Source organism: Cygnus atratus, chromosome 9, assembly GCF_013377495.2.
Source record: "Cygnus atratus isolate AKBS03 ecotype Queensland, Australia chromosome 9, CAtr_DNAZoo_HiC_assembly, whole genome shotgun sequence".
Classification (NCBI taxonomy): Eukaryota; Metazoa; Chordata; class Aves; order Anseriformes; family Anatidae; genus Cygnus; species Cygnus atratus.
In genome coordinates this window covers 16,209,452-16,228,153 of record NC_066370.1, presented here as the reverse complement: position 1 = coordinate 16,228,153, position 18,702 = coordinate 16,209,452, and the positions used below count along the sequence as shown (strand labels likewise).

General features: G+C 54.2%; 1 protein-coding gene across 2 annotated transcripts in view; it reads left to right on the top strand.

Moving 5' to 3' along the window:
* The first annotated feature begins 2,113 nt into the window (after positions 1 to 2,113).
* RUBCN (rubicon autophagy regulator) overlaps positions 2,114 to 18,702 on the top strand; it is a 29,559-nt gene continuing 12,970 nt past the window's right edge. Inside the window, exons 1-9 of one of the 2 annotated variants that reach the window (XM_035544810.2) lie at positions 2,114 to 2,186; positions 8,671 to 8,824; positions 11,694 to 11,777; positions 12,649 to 12,808; positions 14,046 to 14,152; positions 14,572 to 14,712; positions 14,911 to 15,067; positions 15,401 to 15,937; positions 17,920 to 18,015. In XM_035544810.2, coding sequence (XP_035400703.2) covers positions 2,149 to 2,186; positions 8,671 to 8,824; positions 11,694 to 11,777; positions 12,649 to 12,808; positions 14,046 to 14,152; positions 14,572 to 14,712; positions 14,911 to 15,067; positions 15,401 to 15,937; positions 17,920 to 18,015 — 1,474 coding nt within the window. In that variant the 5' untranslated portion in view covers positions 2,114 to 2,148. The remainder of the gene's footprint in view (positions 2,187 to 8,670; positions 8,825 to 11,693; positions 11,778 to 12,648; positions 12,809 to 14,045; positions 14,153 to 14,571; positions 14,713 to 14,910; positions 15,068 to 15,400; positions 15,938 to 17,919; positions 18,016 to 18,702) is intronic. The other variant, XM_035544808.2, reaches the window with a different exon arrangement.

Genomic DNA, 18,702 nt, shown 5'->3' with positions numbered 1-18,702 from the left:
CTTCCATGCCGGAGGTACCTTAATCTAAACACTAGGCAGTCCTTTGCCCCTTAAGAGCAGAATGAGATCTTTCTAGGAGTATAAATCATGAAGAGCAAGAATGACAGAAAAGAATTGAGGATCTGTACTGTACCACAAACTGTTGACAAGGCCTTTTCCATGCTTTTATGCTATTTATGCATGTCTTTCCTTTCAAAATAAGGCCAATAACATGCTTCTGGATGTTCCTCTTGCTGAATTACTGGCTGGAAGAGAATGGCTCAGCTAACATCATAGGAAATCTTCAGCTAGTGAGAGATTTTCCAGTCATGCAAGCAGGAGGAACTCACAACCACAGTGCAGGATGCTGTGAATTCTATCCCCATTTTCTTCTCTGTGTTCTCTCATGTGCAGAATAACTTCAGACATAGAGTCTTGGAGCCAAATATTTGATAATTTATGCATTTTCCTCCAGATGACAAGTGGGATTTGATGACAAGTGATTGATGATGTGTGGGACTTGAGGTTTTTAAAGGTCACATTTCTAAAGGAAAGATGCTATCGCCAGATTACCGATAAATACTAATAATGGAGGTGTCAAATAAAATGTGCATTTTTTGCAAAACCTTAAATCAAATTCCTGTGATGTTATAGGGTGCAGCTCCATCTGGTGACTGTGTCACACTGAGAAACAAATGCTGTTTACCCAAAACAAATATGCTAACTGCAAAGGTGGCAGATGCTGCCTGCCCTCGTGGCAGGTGGAAATCAGACAAGATCCAGATTGTACCACATCAATTTGTTGCATTTATTATCCAAACAGGACACCAGCTGTCTTCAAATCACAAAAAATAATTTTACTGTGCTCAAGATGGCTAAAATAGCACAGGGATGATAGAGGCAACCTACCAAACATCAGCACTTGGTTTTCTGCCTACCTCTCAGGATAGTGACAGCATCTGGATGAGTGACAATGGTTCCATATGGCATTCACAATTGTAAAGACTTTATACTTTAACTGTATAAAAGATTTGTTTCTGTCACAGTTTTTTGTTGTTGTTTTGTTTTGTTTTTTTTTGTCTCCCAACCATTTTCCAGCACTCCAGGGCTTTGAGTTAGTTATGTTTGTTCACTTTGTAGTAGAGCTAAGTGTATCAACAGAGTGGCGTACCTGATGAACGTTTTCTCTATTTATTTAAATTTACACATTTAACACCTTTTTTCACTGGGCTCAACGTCATTTCTAGGCTATTTCTGACTTGTGGAGCCAGAAGAATCTTGTAATTCCCTATTTAAGAGCTATACGAGAATTGCAGGCTTCACCTGTATGCTCCATTTTACTTGGTGTGATGGCTAACAGTGATCTTACAACAGTCTTTCTCTGATACGTATACTGTGAAAGTTAATTGTTATACTGTGCGAGACATCATCAGATGCCAATCCACTATATACAGCGTTTTCAACCTGCGTGATCAATGAGGTAGGCTCTGTGCAAATTTCTGCCTGACTGGCAACTGTGCTGGGAGTTGTCCCATAATTGCACGTAATTACTGGGATGCGTGGGGAGTCCTGGTCTCCTATTTAAGTGCCTTCTGAGAAATGTTTTGCTGTTATTGCTTTTGGAGTGGCAGTGCAGAATCCTGTTCCCCCAAATGCTGAAGCACAATAAGCCACACTGTAGTCTCAGAAATGTTTCCAGTGGTGCGTTTTCACATAGGAAGCATCAGTGGGCAGCATGTATTCATTAAGAGCGCAGCTACAAGAAGTTTCCACTATGCAAAATAGTACAGAAACCCTTCCTGAGGCGCCATTATGTCCTGAGACATATTTAGTTCTTGCCTCCCTTGCTAATTCGCCCGTGGCTACTCTCAGCCTGACGCCGGCAGCAGCAGTTCTTCCCTTTTTCAACTTTCATTTCACTGCTTTTTAGTGAAAATCACGTGTAACCCTTCAGCCCCTCACACCCCCTCCCCCTCAGGGGAGCACCAGCACACAGAGCCTCTTGCGCGCGGTGCACGCCGGGAGGTGTAGTCCTCCCCCTCCCCCCTGCCCCCCCTCCGCGCGCGGGGCGCGCCGGGAGTTGTAGTTCTCGCGGCGAGGTGGGCGGGGCGGGCGCTCGCCCCCACGTGACGGCGGCGGGGCGGTGGCGGCGGGGTGCGCGCGCCCGGCATGGAGGTCGAACCCCGCGGGGGGCGCGCGGAGAGCAGGTGGGGCCGCGGGGGCGCGCACGGGGGGGGGGGGCGGCGGGGGCAGCGGGGATGGGGGAGATGGGGGGGGCGCGCGCGTGCACGCGGGAGGCGCGGCACCGGTGGGGGGTGGAGCGGGGGGGGGGGGGGGGGGCAGCATCCCGCCGGTGCTGGGGTAAGGGGTGGCGGCGGGGCAGCGGGCGCCGGTTTTGGGGACGCCGGTGGGGTCGGGGGGTGTGGGTGCAGGGCGGGCGGGGGACAGCCGGGGATGGGGCTGCAGGTGGGCGGCAGCTGGGTGCGCGATGGGGACGCGCTGGGGACAGGCTGGGGATGCATGAGAACACACGGGGACGTGCTGGGGGCGCATGGGGACCTATGGAGACATGCTGGGGACACACGGGGACATGCTGGGGACACATGGGGACCCGTGGGGACATGCTGGGGACCCGTGGGGACATGCTGGGGACCCGTGGGGACATGCTGGGGACACATGGGGACCCGTGGGGACATGCTGGGGACACATGGGGACATGCTGGGGACACATGGGGACCCGTGGGGACATGCTGGGGACACATGGGGACCCGTGGGGACATGCTGGGGACACATGGGGACATGCTGGGGACACATGGGGACACGCTGTGCGGTAGCAGCACCGCAGGAGACAGCAGGGGTGTGTATCTGTGGGCGCGCTGCCTGGCCATGCCGAGCACCCATGGGTGAGAGGGCTGCGTGGCGGTGGTGCAGGCACACGTGCCCTAAGTGCCCGATGTCCCCGTCCCCGTCCCTGTCACCCGCCGTAGCGGAGGCAGCCGCTGTGCTGCCAGCGCTCGGTGAGGAACCGTCCTGCCTCGTCCCCGCGCTGCGCCTCTGGCGTCCGCAGCTCGCTGGGTTTGGGGTTTGGGTCGTGTCCCACCGCCCTCCTGGCAGTCGGCTGCACCGCCCGCTCTGGACATTTAAACTCAGTCCCCAGCTCCTCGCCGTCTCTGGCCGCGAGGCCCGGTGGCTGCACGTGGCTGGCGGCTCCTGCGCCCGGACCTGGCAGGTGACAGCGGCGGCGCTGCGGCAGCTCGGTCGGTGTGATCCGGGCTTGTGCTTTAGGCACGCTTTTTCTGGTTTGCATTTAAGCGGGTGACAGGGCTTGTTCCCTGGAGGCGTTTCGGTGGCAAGTGCTATTCGCTTCAGGTGTTCGCAGGTCTTGGTTTTGGGCTCCAGTTTTGCAGTGGTGTCCAGAAAGGCAGAATGGATGTCAGATGGAAAGGGGCCGGGGAGGAGGGAACGGCTGAAACCCGATACAAGAGAGGCATTCCTTATCTGACAGGCTCAGCTAGCTGCTGGGTGCCTGTTCACGGTACCAGCTGTGAAAATGTGGCCGGTGCTGCCATGCTTTGCACGGTTCGAGCCATTCTCCCTCTCTGAGCTAAGGTGTCAGACTCAGCGCATTCAGAAAGATGGACGGAATTGGCTACGTTCACTTCGCTTATATTTCTAGAATCATCTCAGCCTGTTTTCTTGCCTTCGTAAGCTCAGGCCCTGCTCTGCCGAACCGTATCGCTGTGTGGCGGGTAGGGCTGATGTGGTGCCACATTCGCTGGGGGAAAGAAGAGGGCATCGTCCCCTCTGGTGCACGAGGAGGTGTCTGTCTGTCCTCCTGGCTGTCTGATTTCGCACCAGGGAGGATTTTGGCATGGGCCTTGCGTTGTCCTTTTTGCGAACGGTGCAGCATCCCAGCGAGGTGCCATTCCACTGCAGATTGTGGCCGCGACTGATAGCAAGAGGACGGGGCCGCCGGACTGGACACGGATCATGGGAAATGCAGAAGCAAAAGTTATTTCGCTGGACTCCTTCCTTTTGCAAGGGCAGGAAAGGAAAACGAGGCTCTCGTGCCTGCTTTGGCAGCCTGGCCTCCTCAAGAGCAGGGCAGCGCTAGGGGAGAGGCTGAAAATGCCTGTAAAGCCCGTGTGCTTCCCTCGTTCCCTGCCAGTGCAGGGAAAGGTGCTGTGGGGAGCTGCAGGTGGCGGCTGCGTTCTCTGGGGGGCCGTTCCGTGGCTGTGCCCCCGTTTTAGTAACTGCAGGCTTCCAGTCCTGCTGCAAGCAGCCCTGCACGTGGGTTTCCAGCCAGCCTGCCCGGGCTCCGCGGGGCTGAGCCGCTGGGCTGAAGGAGCTCTGGGGCTTCCTTTGGCTCGTGAGCTGCTCCCCGCCGCTGCAGCCGAGCTGCGCGAAGCCTGCGTTTCTTTTAATTCCTCTTTCCCAGAAGCGCCAAGCCTGGCGGAGGAGCAGGCAGCAGAGCACAAGGAAATTTGCTGCTCGTTGTCTAGGAAACCTGTGGACGGGTGGATTCAGAGCTGCCTGTGATGGATTCAGAGCTGCCTGTGCGCAGCAGCAGGGCACCGGCACCTTGAAATCCGCAGGAGGAGCAGCCAGAGCAGGAACGTCCCTGGGGATGTGGCAGAAGTCCCTCTGTGGTTACCCCCAAACGACCTCGGTATCCTCAGCCCGATCTCTTTAGCGTGCTAAGAAGGATCAAGCGATGCCTCCAGGTAGAGAACAGTGCTGGGGCAGCAATTGCTCCCCTGCAGAGCATGGGAAGGCGTACGGCACGTGCTGTGTAAGCTCCATTTTTTTGGATATTGGCTACCTCTGTGATTTTTTTATTTATTTTTTATTTTTTTAATGAAGTTCACCTGACTCAGCAGCATGGTTCCCTGCGTCTGTTCTGAGTCACCTCTGCTGATTTGGCCCAGAGGTTGTTCCTACTCTTGCTAGCGTGGAAGGACTGAGGAAGCCTCGGGAGAACAAGCAGAATTTCCCACAGAATTTCCCCCGTCCTTTCTGTCAACGCTGGCACTGAGTGATTTCCAGCGCCAAGGCTGTGTTTGGTCTTTTATTACTCCAATGAAAAACTTTCAATTGTATTTTGAACAAGTCCTGCCCACAGGTTGATGTGTCTGCGTCTGGAAAAGAGTCGGTATTGGCAAAGCAAGGAGACTGGCTTGCCAGAAATCCCAGACGGGGTTTGTGGGGCTGGTGGTTAAGTTGGTGGCTGAATCAGAGGGCGTCTGTAAGGAGGGAGCGAGATGTGCCCGGGGTCTCGCTGGTACTGCACGGGCAGCTCTCCCATAATGACCAATTCCTTTTCAACATATGAAGCGTGTTCCTTAGGAAAAGGCCCCAGACCGTGCCCCCCTCTCAGGGCAGCGTTGTCTGTTTCCCTGCGCGGAGCCGTATGCCGTAAACCCTCCAGACTCTAACCCCACTCAGTGCAGCCGCACCCAAGCCATGGTTTCCCTGAGGAAATGCTGCTGCTCCCATCGAGCTCGAGCTGCTGTTTTCTGCGCGTCTCCGCTGAAGCTGGAGCACATCCAGATTCTCACCCGGGTAACGTAAATCACAGCGCATTAAAGAACATCCCTTGGCTGCACAGGGCTGAGCTCCCGTGAGCAAAGAGAGAAGGTTGTGGGTTAGGTATCGAGCAAACCCCATCCTGCCAAGCCTTCTTTCTCCCCAGCCCGGTGTTTGGGAAGCCGGGAGCTGCAGCAGGATGCAGCAAGGAGCTGTGCAAACGCACCCAGCTGGCGTGGAGGGGGGGGAAGCAGCCCGTGGGAGGGCACGGAAGGAGCAGCACGTCTGGTTCTCGCAGGGGAAGGTCTGCTCGTGTACTGTGACCTCCCTTGGGTGTGTTGCTCCCTTTGCCCTTCCTGTAAGCAGGGGTATTTTCATGATACGATTTGAGTTGTCCTTACCCCCGTCTCAGGGCGTGTTAGTTTTTTCTTTTTAGAATTAGAGAAGAGTTTTCTTTATTTGGTGAGAAAGAAGCAGATTTCTTAGTAGCGCTCTGAACATCTGCAGAAACAGGGAACTGGAGGGCAGCTGGCACCCGGTCGTTTTCCATCCCTCCGGGCAGCCCAGACTCAATGAGAGGGGAGCAAATCCTGCCACTAATTAAGGGTTAACCCAAAAGTCCAGTCAAAACTGGCTGTGGCCGGCTGTGCCGTGCCTCCTTGCCATCTACCTGCAGCCAGGTGTGTGGGTCTGAATTGCTCTGGGCTTGTGTCACCGCCTGCTTTTCAGCATGCAGCGTGCTCCAGCCCAGGAGCAGCTGCAGTTTGGGTGTGGGTAAGGTCCTGCACATCCAACCTGCGACATGCTTTTGAATCATTTGGGTCAAGAAGCCCCGTCCCCTGGGAGTCTCTGTGTTGATTCAGAGATTTCATTCACTTTTGGCAGCTTCTGAATCATCTCCGTGGAGGTGCTTCAATTGTGCTGATTGTTTCCTGCATGCTTCTGAGCTCAGTGACAGAGGCACTGCTTTAGCAGTTATTTTGTTTAAAGATTAATTTGTATTAGAGGAGCTGTGATTCCCGTTTGCTGGATCCCGATTTTCCTGCCTCTGGGGGAGCACTGCTCACCCTGCAGCGTGCGCTGCCCCCCCGTCGCTGTGCGCACTGCAAGCTTTTTATAGCACAAAGTAGCGAGGAGGGAGTTTTCCTGACTCATGGACTTGGAAGCTGAGCAGCGTGGCTGAGCTTTCACTTGCATTTCCTAACTCTGAGTGTCAGAAATACTTCGGGGAGGAGCTGCTGGAGCTCTCGTGTCCGGTGGCTGCTCTCTGACCTGGGGCCGGTGCTGCTGCTCCGTGCACCCCTGGCAGGAGGGCAGGGCTTGAAAAGCCTCTCAATTCAGATGGATGGCTTGGGAGAGCTGTCCTCTGAGGTTTTTCGGTCTCATCAGGTCACATCTCCTTCAGGAGGTTGCTTTTGATTTAGATCCATGCTTTATTCTTTCTCTCCTGAGATAAACCCGTTTGCTGGTACTACTGGGATCAAACTCTGATCATTTGACTGATCCTACAGCAGCTGCTGTTTTCCAGGCACAAGCCAGCATAAGCATGGGCAGCTGGAGGCAAACACGGCTCTGTTGTTGAATTTTTCTGGACATCTACTAACATTCGGTAAGCCCATTTTAGGATGGGGTTAGGAGCGCTAGGGATTGACTGCAGCGTCGTTGTACAGCTCTAGGAATTTCTGCAGTGTGGCTTTCGCAGCCCTGGCACGGGGCTTCCTCTGCCCTGGGCAGTGGTGGAGGCATCAGACTGTGTGTGAACAGGTTCCTTCTGCTACCCTTACGATGTGTTGGGACTTCCTTACGAATGGCAACTCGGCTGCAGAGCTGCTGCTCTGTCTCTGTGACAAGTGCCAAGCTGTGCTGGCAGGATGGATGGGCCGCCTCGTGATCTGAGCTTGGGCAAACACTAAAAGTGGTGGCTTTCCCTAGGGAGACCTGGTAAAGGGACTGGGTAGCTTGAAGTAGATCCAATATTTCATTATCGGCTTGTTCACTTAATCAGTTTTGCAATAACAAACAAGTCTCAAAATGAGAATATTGGCGAGAAGAGCTTGTTTTCAAGGAACAGGGTTATATTGCTTGTTAGTGTCCTTCTCTGCACTGCGAGAAGCGTGCAGCCCATACTTTAACCCACAAGGATGAAAACGAAAGCAGGTTTTCCTTTTTTTTTTTTTTTTGTTTACTTTGGCAATCTGGTTTATTTTGGGCAGGGAGAGGGATTAACAGCTGAAACACTGGGGCTTGTTCTTGCAGTGTAAAGGTTAAACTTTCATTCCAGGCTGTTATCTCCAATGCTTTTGTTAAAATCCTGCAGAGGCACATTTTTTTTGACAGTTGCACACCCAAATATACCTTGCAACATTCCTGTTGCACGCCTTGCAACATTCCTGTTGCTTCTGAGAGGGCGGCTCCTGTCTGAATACATATTTTTGGCAGCTGGCAACACTGTCAAAAAGCTTGAATGGAGAAGGCCAGACATCCACCATCCAAAATTTCCTTCCCCAAAACTGCTTTTGCACAGGCAAGGCACGGTACCCATGTGTGCTGTCGCTGCTGATGTCCATCTCCCACATCCCTGAATCGAGCAACCAAAGTGCTTGTGTGCACGTGAGCAGATCCCAACTGTTCCCTATGAGGAGCTGAACGCTTCCTCGTCCTCCCCAAGCTCTTGATGCTTTGCACATTGCTCGGGAGCACTGGTATCTGCGAGCACAGGAGCAGCGCAGGCAGTGCCTGCTGGATTTGGTGTATGCTCGCAGGTGCTGTGCTTCTGTCCACTGCTACTCAACGGTCTGTGATGGAGCAGGTGAGTAAGGCGAGCAGGACAGTGGCAGGGACGATGTCCTCCCTCGTTGGTGGCCCACACGCAGCCAGCAGTGTGGTGCGGGCACCGTCGGTCTGTGCTCTGTCTGTCTCTGGGGGCTGTATTGGTGGTGGCTGCCAGTCATATGTGCATCATTACTGTAGGGCCTCTTGTCCACAAACTGTGTGCTGGAGACCACAGGGCTAGACCACAGAGAGGTGTGAAGTCATGAAGCTGTTTTCCAGACTACCAAAAGTTTCAGTCTGACCAGAATCTCCGTGTGGGGAGCGCGTCCTGCTCTGAAGCTCCTCTTGCCATATATCTGCTGCTCGTTAGGCAACCCGCTGTGTTCCTCTGCAGGAAGGAGCACTGGAAGCTGCTGGGCAACCTGAAGACCACAGTGGAAGGGTTGGTGTCCACCAGCAACCCCAACGTCTGGTCTAAGTATGGCGGCTTGGAGCGGCTCTGCAGAGACATGCACAGCATCCTTTACCACGGGCTCATCCATGACAAGGTAGGTGTCTGTTCTGCCAGCCCCGCTGCCCTCCTGCTGCGGCTTTGGTGGCAGTCACAGCCTGCATCACGAGCACCGTGGTTGTCAGAGGGGCCTGTGCCTCTGTTCTTTCCATCTCATGCACTTCTGACACGTTTTTGTTAAGCATCCATGCCCTCTGTGAGGAGAGGCCTCTTCTTTCGCCCCGCTGCAGCCTGTAGCGAAGAGATAAAGCTGAATTTGCCATGAGTCAGCCTCTGGCCGTGTGTACTTGGACAACTCCCCAGTGAGGTCTGGCAAGAGGAGCCTTGTATCTTGACTGTTTCTGGTTAGCTGTGTTAGTGATAGGGGCTGGCAGCCGCAGCTGCGCTCGGCGTGAATGAGGCCTCCCTCCAGGCTCTCGCCGTTCTGTGCAGTTGCTCATCCAGCCCTCCCCATCTCCCTGACCGCCAGGAAGACTTTCTCTTTCCCACTCTGGACAGCAGTTGTGTGCAGAGGCCTGAGGATCTCCCCTTCAGCTTGCAATTACCGCTGCAGTTATTTCACAAGGGAGAGTTACAGCAAGCCTGCAGGGCACGCCTCAGGCAGGCTTCCCACCAGCCAGCTCCGCAGCTGCAGAGGTGCAGAGAAGCCCAGGGAAGGCTTGTGCAGCTGGGCTCGGGTGGTACCACTGATTCAGGCAGTACTGCATCCGAGCTGATAAACCTCCAGGAACTGGCACATCATCCCAGCAGAGGGCTGGGATTTTGCTCCCTGGATTTAGGAGCTGCAAACAGCACTTGCTCGAGGTGATGCTCTGTGCCATTAGTCCCCAGCGGTGTGGGCCTGTGACCTCCTCTGGGACTTGAGCAAAGAGAGAAGTTACCCTTTATATGTGAGGAATACAGTGCTCATTTTCGATACATGTGCTATTAATAGACTTCAGGAAGTGAAATTTAAATGATTTCCACTCATCTGTGTATTGGTAACAGTTCATGCCACAGCTTGAGGAAACAGACACCTGCGAAGTAGGACAGCACAGTACCTTTCTTGATGCTACACACAAAGGCAGTTCTCACTTAGAAATGCTCCTTCATTTTTGTGTGTGTGTGACACCACTCCGTCTATAATAGCTGCAAAGGAAGGCCCAAGAAAATACAGCTTCCTAGCTGGAGTTTTCTCATATTTGCTCCAGAGAAACTTCCTTTTACTTATTTATTTTTGTATCAGCTTTTTTCTATGACTAGGAATAAAAAATAAAATAAAAAAATCCATATGTACATGTTAAGAGAACTAGGATAAGAGGTTTTTAAACTTTTGAGTGAATTTTGTTAATTTGTCCAGAAAACCCCAGCTGAATATAAAGGGCTAAAATTTCTGTGTTAGTGCTCTAGTTTTAAAAAGAACAACAACAAAAAAATAACCCCCTCAAACAAATAAACCACAAAACAGAACCAATTTGTCTGACACTCGTGAAAGAGGAAGTAGAGATGGAGGAAAAAAACAGCATTTTTGTGAAGAGAGACATTCTGGGGCCGCGTTTACACCCGATAAAGTGATGAGGAAAACAGCAGCTCTTCTGCAGTTCCTCTTTAGCTGGAAGAATAAGAAAGAAAAAATAACTCAGTGTCTGAATAAAGTCAAGGTAAACAGCAAATTGCTGATGGAAACGCAATGCCAGAGCATGCTGCTTCAAATTTCTTACCCGTGGTGCTCAGCCATGCCGGTGTCCTTGTTGGTGGCTGGTGTTATAGGACCCCGGTTGTTGCAGGTTTCGCTGGGATGTGTTTCTTGCTGCCCACTGCATCCCCTTGCTGAAGCCTGGCCCTTTTTGTGGGACTGAGCTGCCAGCACCCTCCTCCAAGTCCTGCTCTGGCAGGAGGTGACCAGTGACACGGGAGCTCGGCCAGCTCTGACCTGGGCAGACCGCCATAGGCAGAGAGGGGTGTGTACGTGACACGGTGATGCACAGAGTGACCGGGAGGACGTGGGCAGAGGGCTGAGGCACTGGACATGGTTTGCTATAGGTGCAGCTAGCACCCAAGGTCACCCTTCTCCTGCCCCTGTGCCCGCTCCTGCCTGGCGGTGGTGGTGCTGGCTCTGCTCCCTGGTCTGCTGCTGAACTGCTGGTGGCCTTTAGTGTCCTCCTTACGCTGAGGTGGGGGCAACCTTTCAATGCCACGTCTCTTCCCGGTCTTAAGATCTGTCCTGTCTCCATGCGGTGGTGGGCTGGGATCTTACCTGCTGGAGGAGAAGCAGCGGAGGGGACCTGCTGTCTTCTTACTTGTGGGCTGAACGCAGTGGGGAGGTCACTGTGGGAGTAGACTTTGCATTAGATAGCTTATGTACATCAAGTCAGTGTTTTGTGGCTTGATCCCTTTCCCAATTTTATGTCTATAAAACTATGCTAGACCTTCTCACTCATTCTTTTTCCCCTTCTGCAAAGCAACTTTGCTCTTCCTATCTTTTCTAGCTCCAGGCCCACCTTGTTAGCGCTGGGGGCTGATGATAGCATGTGGTTAGTGGGAAATGTTGTCACTTAACTGGGGCTGACACTGTGCTGTGTGTGCTCCTGCTTTGCATTTAAAGAGCGCTCAAGCAGAGCTGGAGGACTTTGTGGTCAGAACAGCTCTCCATCCCCAAACCTTTAAGCAGGAGGCTGGTGGGAACAGGCTGTAGGATCCGTCCTGTCATGTTCTAGGTTGAATGCCCTCTCTTAGCTGTCCGACTCTCTTATTTTGTATTTGCTGGGAAGGAGTTCATCACCCGTCCCCTGTCAGTGCCTGCGCAGGCCTGTGGCAGCTCTGCTGGAGGTGTCTGGTGTCCAGCTTCCCCAGTCTGAGCCTGCCGCACCAGTTGGCCTTGTGGTGGGAGTTGTGTGGTGGGCCCTAACCAAGCCTCTCCCGGGCAGGTGTGCTGCAGGCAGAAGGATTACTGGCAGTTCGTGAAAGACATTCGCCGGCTGAGTCCCAACTCTGCTCATCACCTGGAGAAGGTGAGTTCTGGGGGTATTTTTGTGTACCCAGCTGGTGGGGAGAGAGCAGCTGGGCTGCGGGCCTCCCTGCTGGGTTCGCCTTGCCTTGGCCTGCTGCGGGTGAAAAAGGGACAAACCAGCCACGTGGTTGTGTGCAAGCCACATCCCAGGAACTCAGCGTGATTTAGGCTGAGACAATCGGGTCCTTATTTCTCACAGGCCAGTCTCCAGCTCCTCTGGGTTGGGTACCGCTGGCGTCACCAAGGGAACCGGCACAGGCAGTGCTTCTGTGCATACAAGAGCGATTGATGCATCGGTGCGAATCTCCAGAGGCTTTGGCTGTCTCATTTCTGGGTTGTGTCTCAGCCCTGACCATTCATTTGGTTCTTCCCTGCCTGGCTTGTGCTGTCTGCTGACACACGGGGATGCTCTCAGCCCGTGGCTGCCCTGTGCCTTGATGGGTACCGTGCTGCCCTCCAATGCGGGCACAGACGTGTGAGCAGGGTCTGCTCTGGGGCAGTGAGGATGGACACGTCAGTTAATGTGTCAGCAAGAACATGACCGTCACCGCAGGAAAGCAATTAGATTTGGGAGTGTGGGGTCCCTCCAGGTCAGAGGTGGGAGAACATGCCATTGAAATTCATATTGCTGGTGGCTGTCGGGAGGACTTTGGTCGCTCCTGCTGGCTGACCTTTGAAGTGTTGTTCCTCTCCAGTGCTTCTGCCTCCCTGTGCTCCCTCGGTTGGTAGCTGGGAAGCTGCTAGGATGTGACTGTGTTCCCGCAGACAGTGCCTGGTGCTGGAAAGCTGCTGCTCTCAGGGGCCAAAGCTGTGAGGAGGAACGATCCCTGCTCCTCTTCTTGCCTTAACTTGTGCCTGGCATTTGTTTCCAGTTCATCAGCCTGCACGAGAACGGCCAGCCTGGCCCAGACGGCCGCAGCGACCAAGCTATCGCCAAGCTGTGGCTGCAGCACAGCCTGCAGTTCCACTGCCTCTCGGCACAGCTCAGACCTCTCCTGAGGAACAGGCAGTACATAAGGAAATTCTACGCAGGTAAATAAAAATGGGCCTTTTTCATCTTCCTGTGAAAATATCACGCGTGAGTGAAGGGGACAGCAGAAAAGGTGGTTTGCAGCTGGGCAATCTGTGCTGTCAGGCAAAGTGGGTGACTTGTGTGCTGTGTCCATGCTGTAAGCACAGCCCGGATGCATGTGGGAAGAGCTGAGCTCAGGCTTTCTGCAGCAAGCTTGTCTGGAGCACGCTTGGTCCTGCCTGTGTCTGGGCCCTCCCTGCTGCCCAAGCGGGAGCTTGAGCCTGTGTGAACATGCTGGACATCCTCATCTTTCTCTTGCAGCAGCTTTTTTGCATGCGCTCAAAGGCTTCTGCTGGAAGTAGTGAGTTGGTCTGGTCTTAATCCTATGTCCAGGCTTGCACCTGAAGCCTTGGAGAAATGCGTTTTCATTAGAAAGAAATAAAATGGGCATAGAAAGTCAGTTTTGAATCTGTTTCAAAAGTACTCTGGGCTGTTTTCTGCCCCGGAAGCTTTCTAATCATCAGAGGTCAGAGCTTCATCTCTTTGTTATGTGGAAACACAGCTGTGTTTCTACTACTTTGTAGGTGAAAATTGAAGCCCTTTGTGCAGCTTCACAGATGTTAAGAATTTTTTGTGAAAACTTGAGATTTTGTCAAAAAGTAAAAATCAGTAGCAAGGACAAAGATTACCTATATTGATCTGGGACAGGATCTTTCTTTAATTCTGCATTTTAGAGTAGTGAAGAGAGAAGTTTTTCAATGGCTTCTCTTTAATTAAAACAAAACCTCAACCCAAATATAATAATTTGAAATGTGAGCCTTTTGGCTCAGGCTTAGGCTGGGTCTGGAAGAATCTTGGTTCCTCCTCTGGTGGTAGAGAGCCTGGTCCAGCAAGAGGTTTCTCCTAGAATTGCTGTGTGTTATATCCACTAGAATGGTGAGTTTTCTGACAGCCTCACTGGCCTCCAAGCATTATTCCTGTTTAATCCATTCGCAGTGGAGTGAGGAGCCTGGTTCTGACCCCCTTTGGTAAGAGAAGCTTTTCTTCTTGAGACCCTTGCCCAGGAGCATGGGATCCTCCTTGTCTCTCTTGGGCTGGCTGTGGCTGTCCTACAGGGTGAAGTGCAGGCAGCAAACCCCTCCGTAAGGGCTCAGGCTTTGCCTCTCAGATTGCTGCAAGAGCATCCTGCTCCTCCTGCTGCCTTCGTGCTGGGGGTGGTAAGGAGAAAGCCCCCTGACAGCAGTTCTCTCCCCGCAGACACCGCCTTCCTGCTCAGTGACGCCCACGTCACGGCCATGCTGCAGTGCCTGGAGGCTGTCGAGCAGAACAACCCCAGGCTGCTGGCTCAGATTGACACGTCCATGGTGAGCTGAGGCCCCCAGCTTTTACATCTGGCCTTCCCTAAGTGCTGTCCGGCTGTGGCTGCTCGTACAATGTCTCATTCAGAGAGCCGTTGGACAAGGGCGTGGACTCGGAAATAGCAAAAGGAGAGGGGATTGGGGTAGGGGGGAGATGTCTGTAGTGAGGCACCTTGGTTCTGGATGGCACTGAGAATCTGAGGCCCTGATAGCAGGAATCAGTTCCTTTAAAATGCCTCTAAAGTCCTGAAAGTCCCAGGCTTCAGAGTCAGCCATCCTCAGAGGAGATGTCACCAACCCCATGCAGCCCCGTGCCAGCTGCCCTCTCCCCAGAGGAGGGGAACAGCGGCTGCTTTCTTTGCAGAGAGCTCCCCAGAGGAGGATGATTAATGACACTTCGTTAAATGGGGGCTGTGTTCTTTCAGCTGGCCGGCACGTCACTGCCATCCCTGTGCGCGTCAGGTCCCTCTGCCGGGACAAGAGATACACGTGACTGTGACGCTGAAGGACACCAGAGCCGCTTGCCTGGGGCGCTGGGCTGCCTGGATCATCTTGCTGAGAGCCTGGTAATTTTCAGACGGGGAGGCTTTTTGTTTAGCAGTGAATAAAGAGCTGCTTCCCTTTGCTGCGGGGCGTTTTATCCCACCCTGCAGACCCTTCTGCTCCAAGGCAGGTGCTTGTGCAGGCACTGCATGTTCAGTCGCTGCTCCTTTGACACGTAGCCCCATAAGTGCTGATTTATTAATGATGCCACCTCTTTTCAGCTCACCAGGAGGGGTGAAGGTCCGTCTCCGGTGACAAAGAGCCAGAGCCTGACTGCCCTCCCCGGGTCCCCGTACGCCCCGTCTGCAGGCTGCGCGCAGCAGCGCCACTGCGGGTCCTTCTCCAGCCTGCCCCATCCAGCCTCGTCTGGCCTCCCAGGTAACCAGGGGGGGCTGGAAGGCCACTCGAGCCCCTTGCTCACTCGGTGTCTGTCTGTAGAGCACACACTTTGGGCTGGGTCATCTCAGATGACAAAATGCAGGTCCAAGCAGAGCTGCAGTGAAGCTGCAGCTGGGACAATGGTTTGCCTTCTTTGTGCTTTATGTTAGATTTGTTGTGTGAGAAGTCTGCCTGTGTTGGCGTGGAGATCCCTTGCCTTTGCCTGTGGTGGGTGGACATGCCTGTTTGAAGCCACGTGGCTTAGTGGCTTAGTGCCATAGGGTGGTCTGCTTGTGCCAGGGTGTGTGACGTCCCCTTCCTGCCCCCGTTCAGACAGGAGACCAGCGAGCTCCTCCGTCTGCTCCAGCACCAGCCAGCCCCAGGAACACTGCCCGGCCACCCGGTCCTCCTCCTTCAGCGAGGGCAGGACCTCCCTGGAGCAGCCCAGCTCCCGCGTCCCCTCACCCAAAGACCCCTTCTCTCCGGCCAGCGAGATGAGTTCCAGCACCACCAGCCAGAGCGAGGACACTTGGACGGGGAGCCAGGACGATGCGCAGAGCGACGCGAACGATGGGCCAGAGTACCTGGCCATCGGGAACTTGGGGCGCCGGGGCCGGGCCTGCAGCAGCGCCAGCACCAGCAGCAACAAGAGCAGCAGCTCCAACCTCTTCTCCTCCAGCAGCTCCCAGAAGCTGGACTCGGTCTCCTCCCTGGGGGAGCAGGGGGCGAGCGGAGGTGGGAGCTGGGGCCTGGGCCTGTTGCGCCGGTCCAGCTTCTCGGAGGGGCAGTCGTCAGCTCCGCAGGGCATCCTCAAGAAGAGCCACATGCGCTCGCACTCTGACACCAACGTGGCCTCGGGGAAATTGCACGGTAATGGGGCTGCTTTTTGGGCCGCACAGGGTGGCTTCGGGGTGTGGGCACAGATGTGGGACCACAGCCAGGTGGGAGTCACCGGTACCGGGATGTTGGCTGCCCCTTTGACTCCACGTGTCAGCTGAGCGAGGGGAGCAGTGGGCAAGCAGTTTGGAAATTTGTTTTTTTGCCTTTTCCTGCTCCACAGTGGAGCAACGGGCTGACATCTTGGGTCCCAGAATGCCCAGGGCCAGTCTGGTTTTGGTGTTGGCAGCTCCCTGGTGGCCTTCACTTGAGGGTTAGAAAACACCAGCCATGCTGTGCCGTTATCTGTCCTGCTTTTCCCCTCTGGCCTTGTCCACCTGGGCCACGGCAGGGCGTTGGGCTGAGGCCTGGGCTTCTTGTCATCGTGCTGGTAACGTGCTGGGCCCTCCTTGGATGGGTGACTGCATGGCGGGAGGAGTGGGGTGTGAAGGGACAGCCAGTCTGAGAGTCTGTCCCGCTGGTGCTGCCTTCATGGGAGAAACACAGATCCTTGCTGAGTGGTAACCAGTCTGTCTCTGTTTTCTCTCCCTTACTGCTGCCCTCTTCCTCCTCTGTCTGTCCAGGAGGCCTCAGGGATATCACCATTATAATAGAAGATCCAGTGGCAGGTTTGGGAGCCAGAATAAGCCCTTCATTAGTGATCATTGCATTACATTCAGGATTTCCATCATCCCATTAATGTCCATGTAGAAAACAACAAAAAATTCTTTGTTCCCTGACTGCCAGGTGGTGCTTTGAAGGGTGCCTCAGGTTTGTGCATGTGACCTGACTGAAGATCCCAGCTTGCTCTTTTGGCAGCAGTAGACCAGGCCGCGGCTGGCACCCAGCTCTCCTGCATGGTGTTTGGAAGGGCTGTCCCTGACCCGCTTCCCCTGCCCTCTCCACCACCCCCTACTGCTCTGGGAACCAGCGACTAAGGGCTGGTAGCTAGGAAGGTGTGGGTTTGAACACCCTATTTTTCATGGAACGGGTCTGCAGTACAGGGGCGGTTTGATGCTGGCAGAGTTCAGCTGCATCCCAGCTAGCCCTGTTTGCACTGGGAGCTGGGACTCCTGGGTGCTACTCCATACTGGGCACGGAGAGGGGCCGGTCCCTCGCACAGAGTAGCAGCTCTAAAAAACGGTCTGTTTTGCATCTATTGATCAGTGGTGGCCCTGGGTTTCCTAGCTCAGGGTGCTGAGATGTCCGTGGCTGGAAAGGCTCCTTTCTGAAGCCCCTCCTGGAGGTTTTCTTACCTTCCCGCAGTCCTCCAGTCAGCCAGGTCAGCTGCTCTCTGGGGCTGTTGCTCTCCAGGGAGCACTGCTGGTTGGTTGTCCCCGATGAGGCCAGCTCCTGGCGGTCCCCACCAGCTCCGCCTGGCAGCGGGTGGCCCTGCAGTGCATGCGTGGGCAGGTCACCTTGAGCACTGCGGTCCTGACTTTGGGGTTGCCTGCAGGGAGCCCTGGCTTTTCCTAGCCAAGTGAGAGCATGTCCTTCAGACGCCTCCTTCCACCTTTGCCCGGGTTGCCTTTCAGGGCTGCAAGCCCCACTGATCCCTTGGTTGCTCAGGGTCCCCTTGTCTCATGGCCCAGCCGTGTGGGGTCATTCTTCCTTGGAGGTGCTCCAGGAGGAAGAAGGGGCTGGCAGAGGCACTTGCTGGAGGCTGTTGCATTCCCTGGATCTGCTAGCGGATAAAGAGGGGAAGGCTCAGGACTCGACTGATTCATTGCTCTCACAAGCTTCTTTCCTTTCCCCTTCCTCCTCTCCTGCCTGAAATGCCCCTCTAGTTTGGTCCCCTCTTGGGCTTGGCCTCAGGCATGGCACAGAGCAGGCTAGCCAAGCAGAGGATTTCCCTCCTTGATTCCCATCCATTTGTGTCCACCCATGTGATGCTGAGCTCCTTCCACTTCACACTGAGATCCGGTCTGGGCTCCTTTGGGATACTGATGTGTGCCTGGTGTTGTCTTCCCCTGCAGAGTCCCATGGTGACACGGGCAGAGGCAGAGGGACAGTGTCTGGTTCCATCCAGAGCAGCGAGCTGAGCACACCCAGCTCCCTCTACATGGAGTATGGTGAGTATAGCGAGCCTGAGTCAGGACGTTTGCTCCTGGTCATGCACCGTAGTGCACTTTTGGCATGGGTGTGTACCCTCTCTGCTGCCTACGGTATGCTGAGGTGTCTATTATTCATATTGTTTTGTTATTTGGGGTATCCCTAATCTTCCGTTTTATCCTGAATAACAAATGTTGGTTACCTGGAGGCTGCCAGGAGTGCTTTCCCGGCTGTTGTCTTAGCAGCTCTGCCCAGGACGTGTAGGGATAGTGACTGAATGCGTGTGCAGTGCTGGTGCCCTAGGGCTGCCTGAGATCAGGGTCTCCTTGTGCTCCAGGGCACCTGGCCCCTGCCCTGAAGACGTTTGCAGACATGTCAGTCATTGCTCCAAAATCATTGCTGCCTTCTGGCTGAGAGCCACAGAGAAGCACGAGGGCATCTGGTAGCAGCCAGAAGAGTCAAGAGGCTTCAGGGCTTTCAGTGAGCTCCTGCTCCTTCATGTTTAGGGTGGGATGTTCAGGAGGGCTGGGCGATTCTAGGGTGCCTGCTGTCACGTTTTGTCTTGTCATCTTAATGGCACTTTGTTAGTCGCTGTTATCCATTAGGATGAAGCAGAGATCCGATTCGATCTGTAGGGTGGGACAGGCCAGCTGTTGGCCACGTGGGCTAGCCAGTGTGTTGGTGCAGAGCGTGGGCTGTTACCCAGT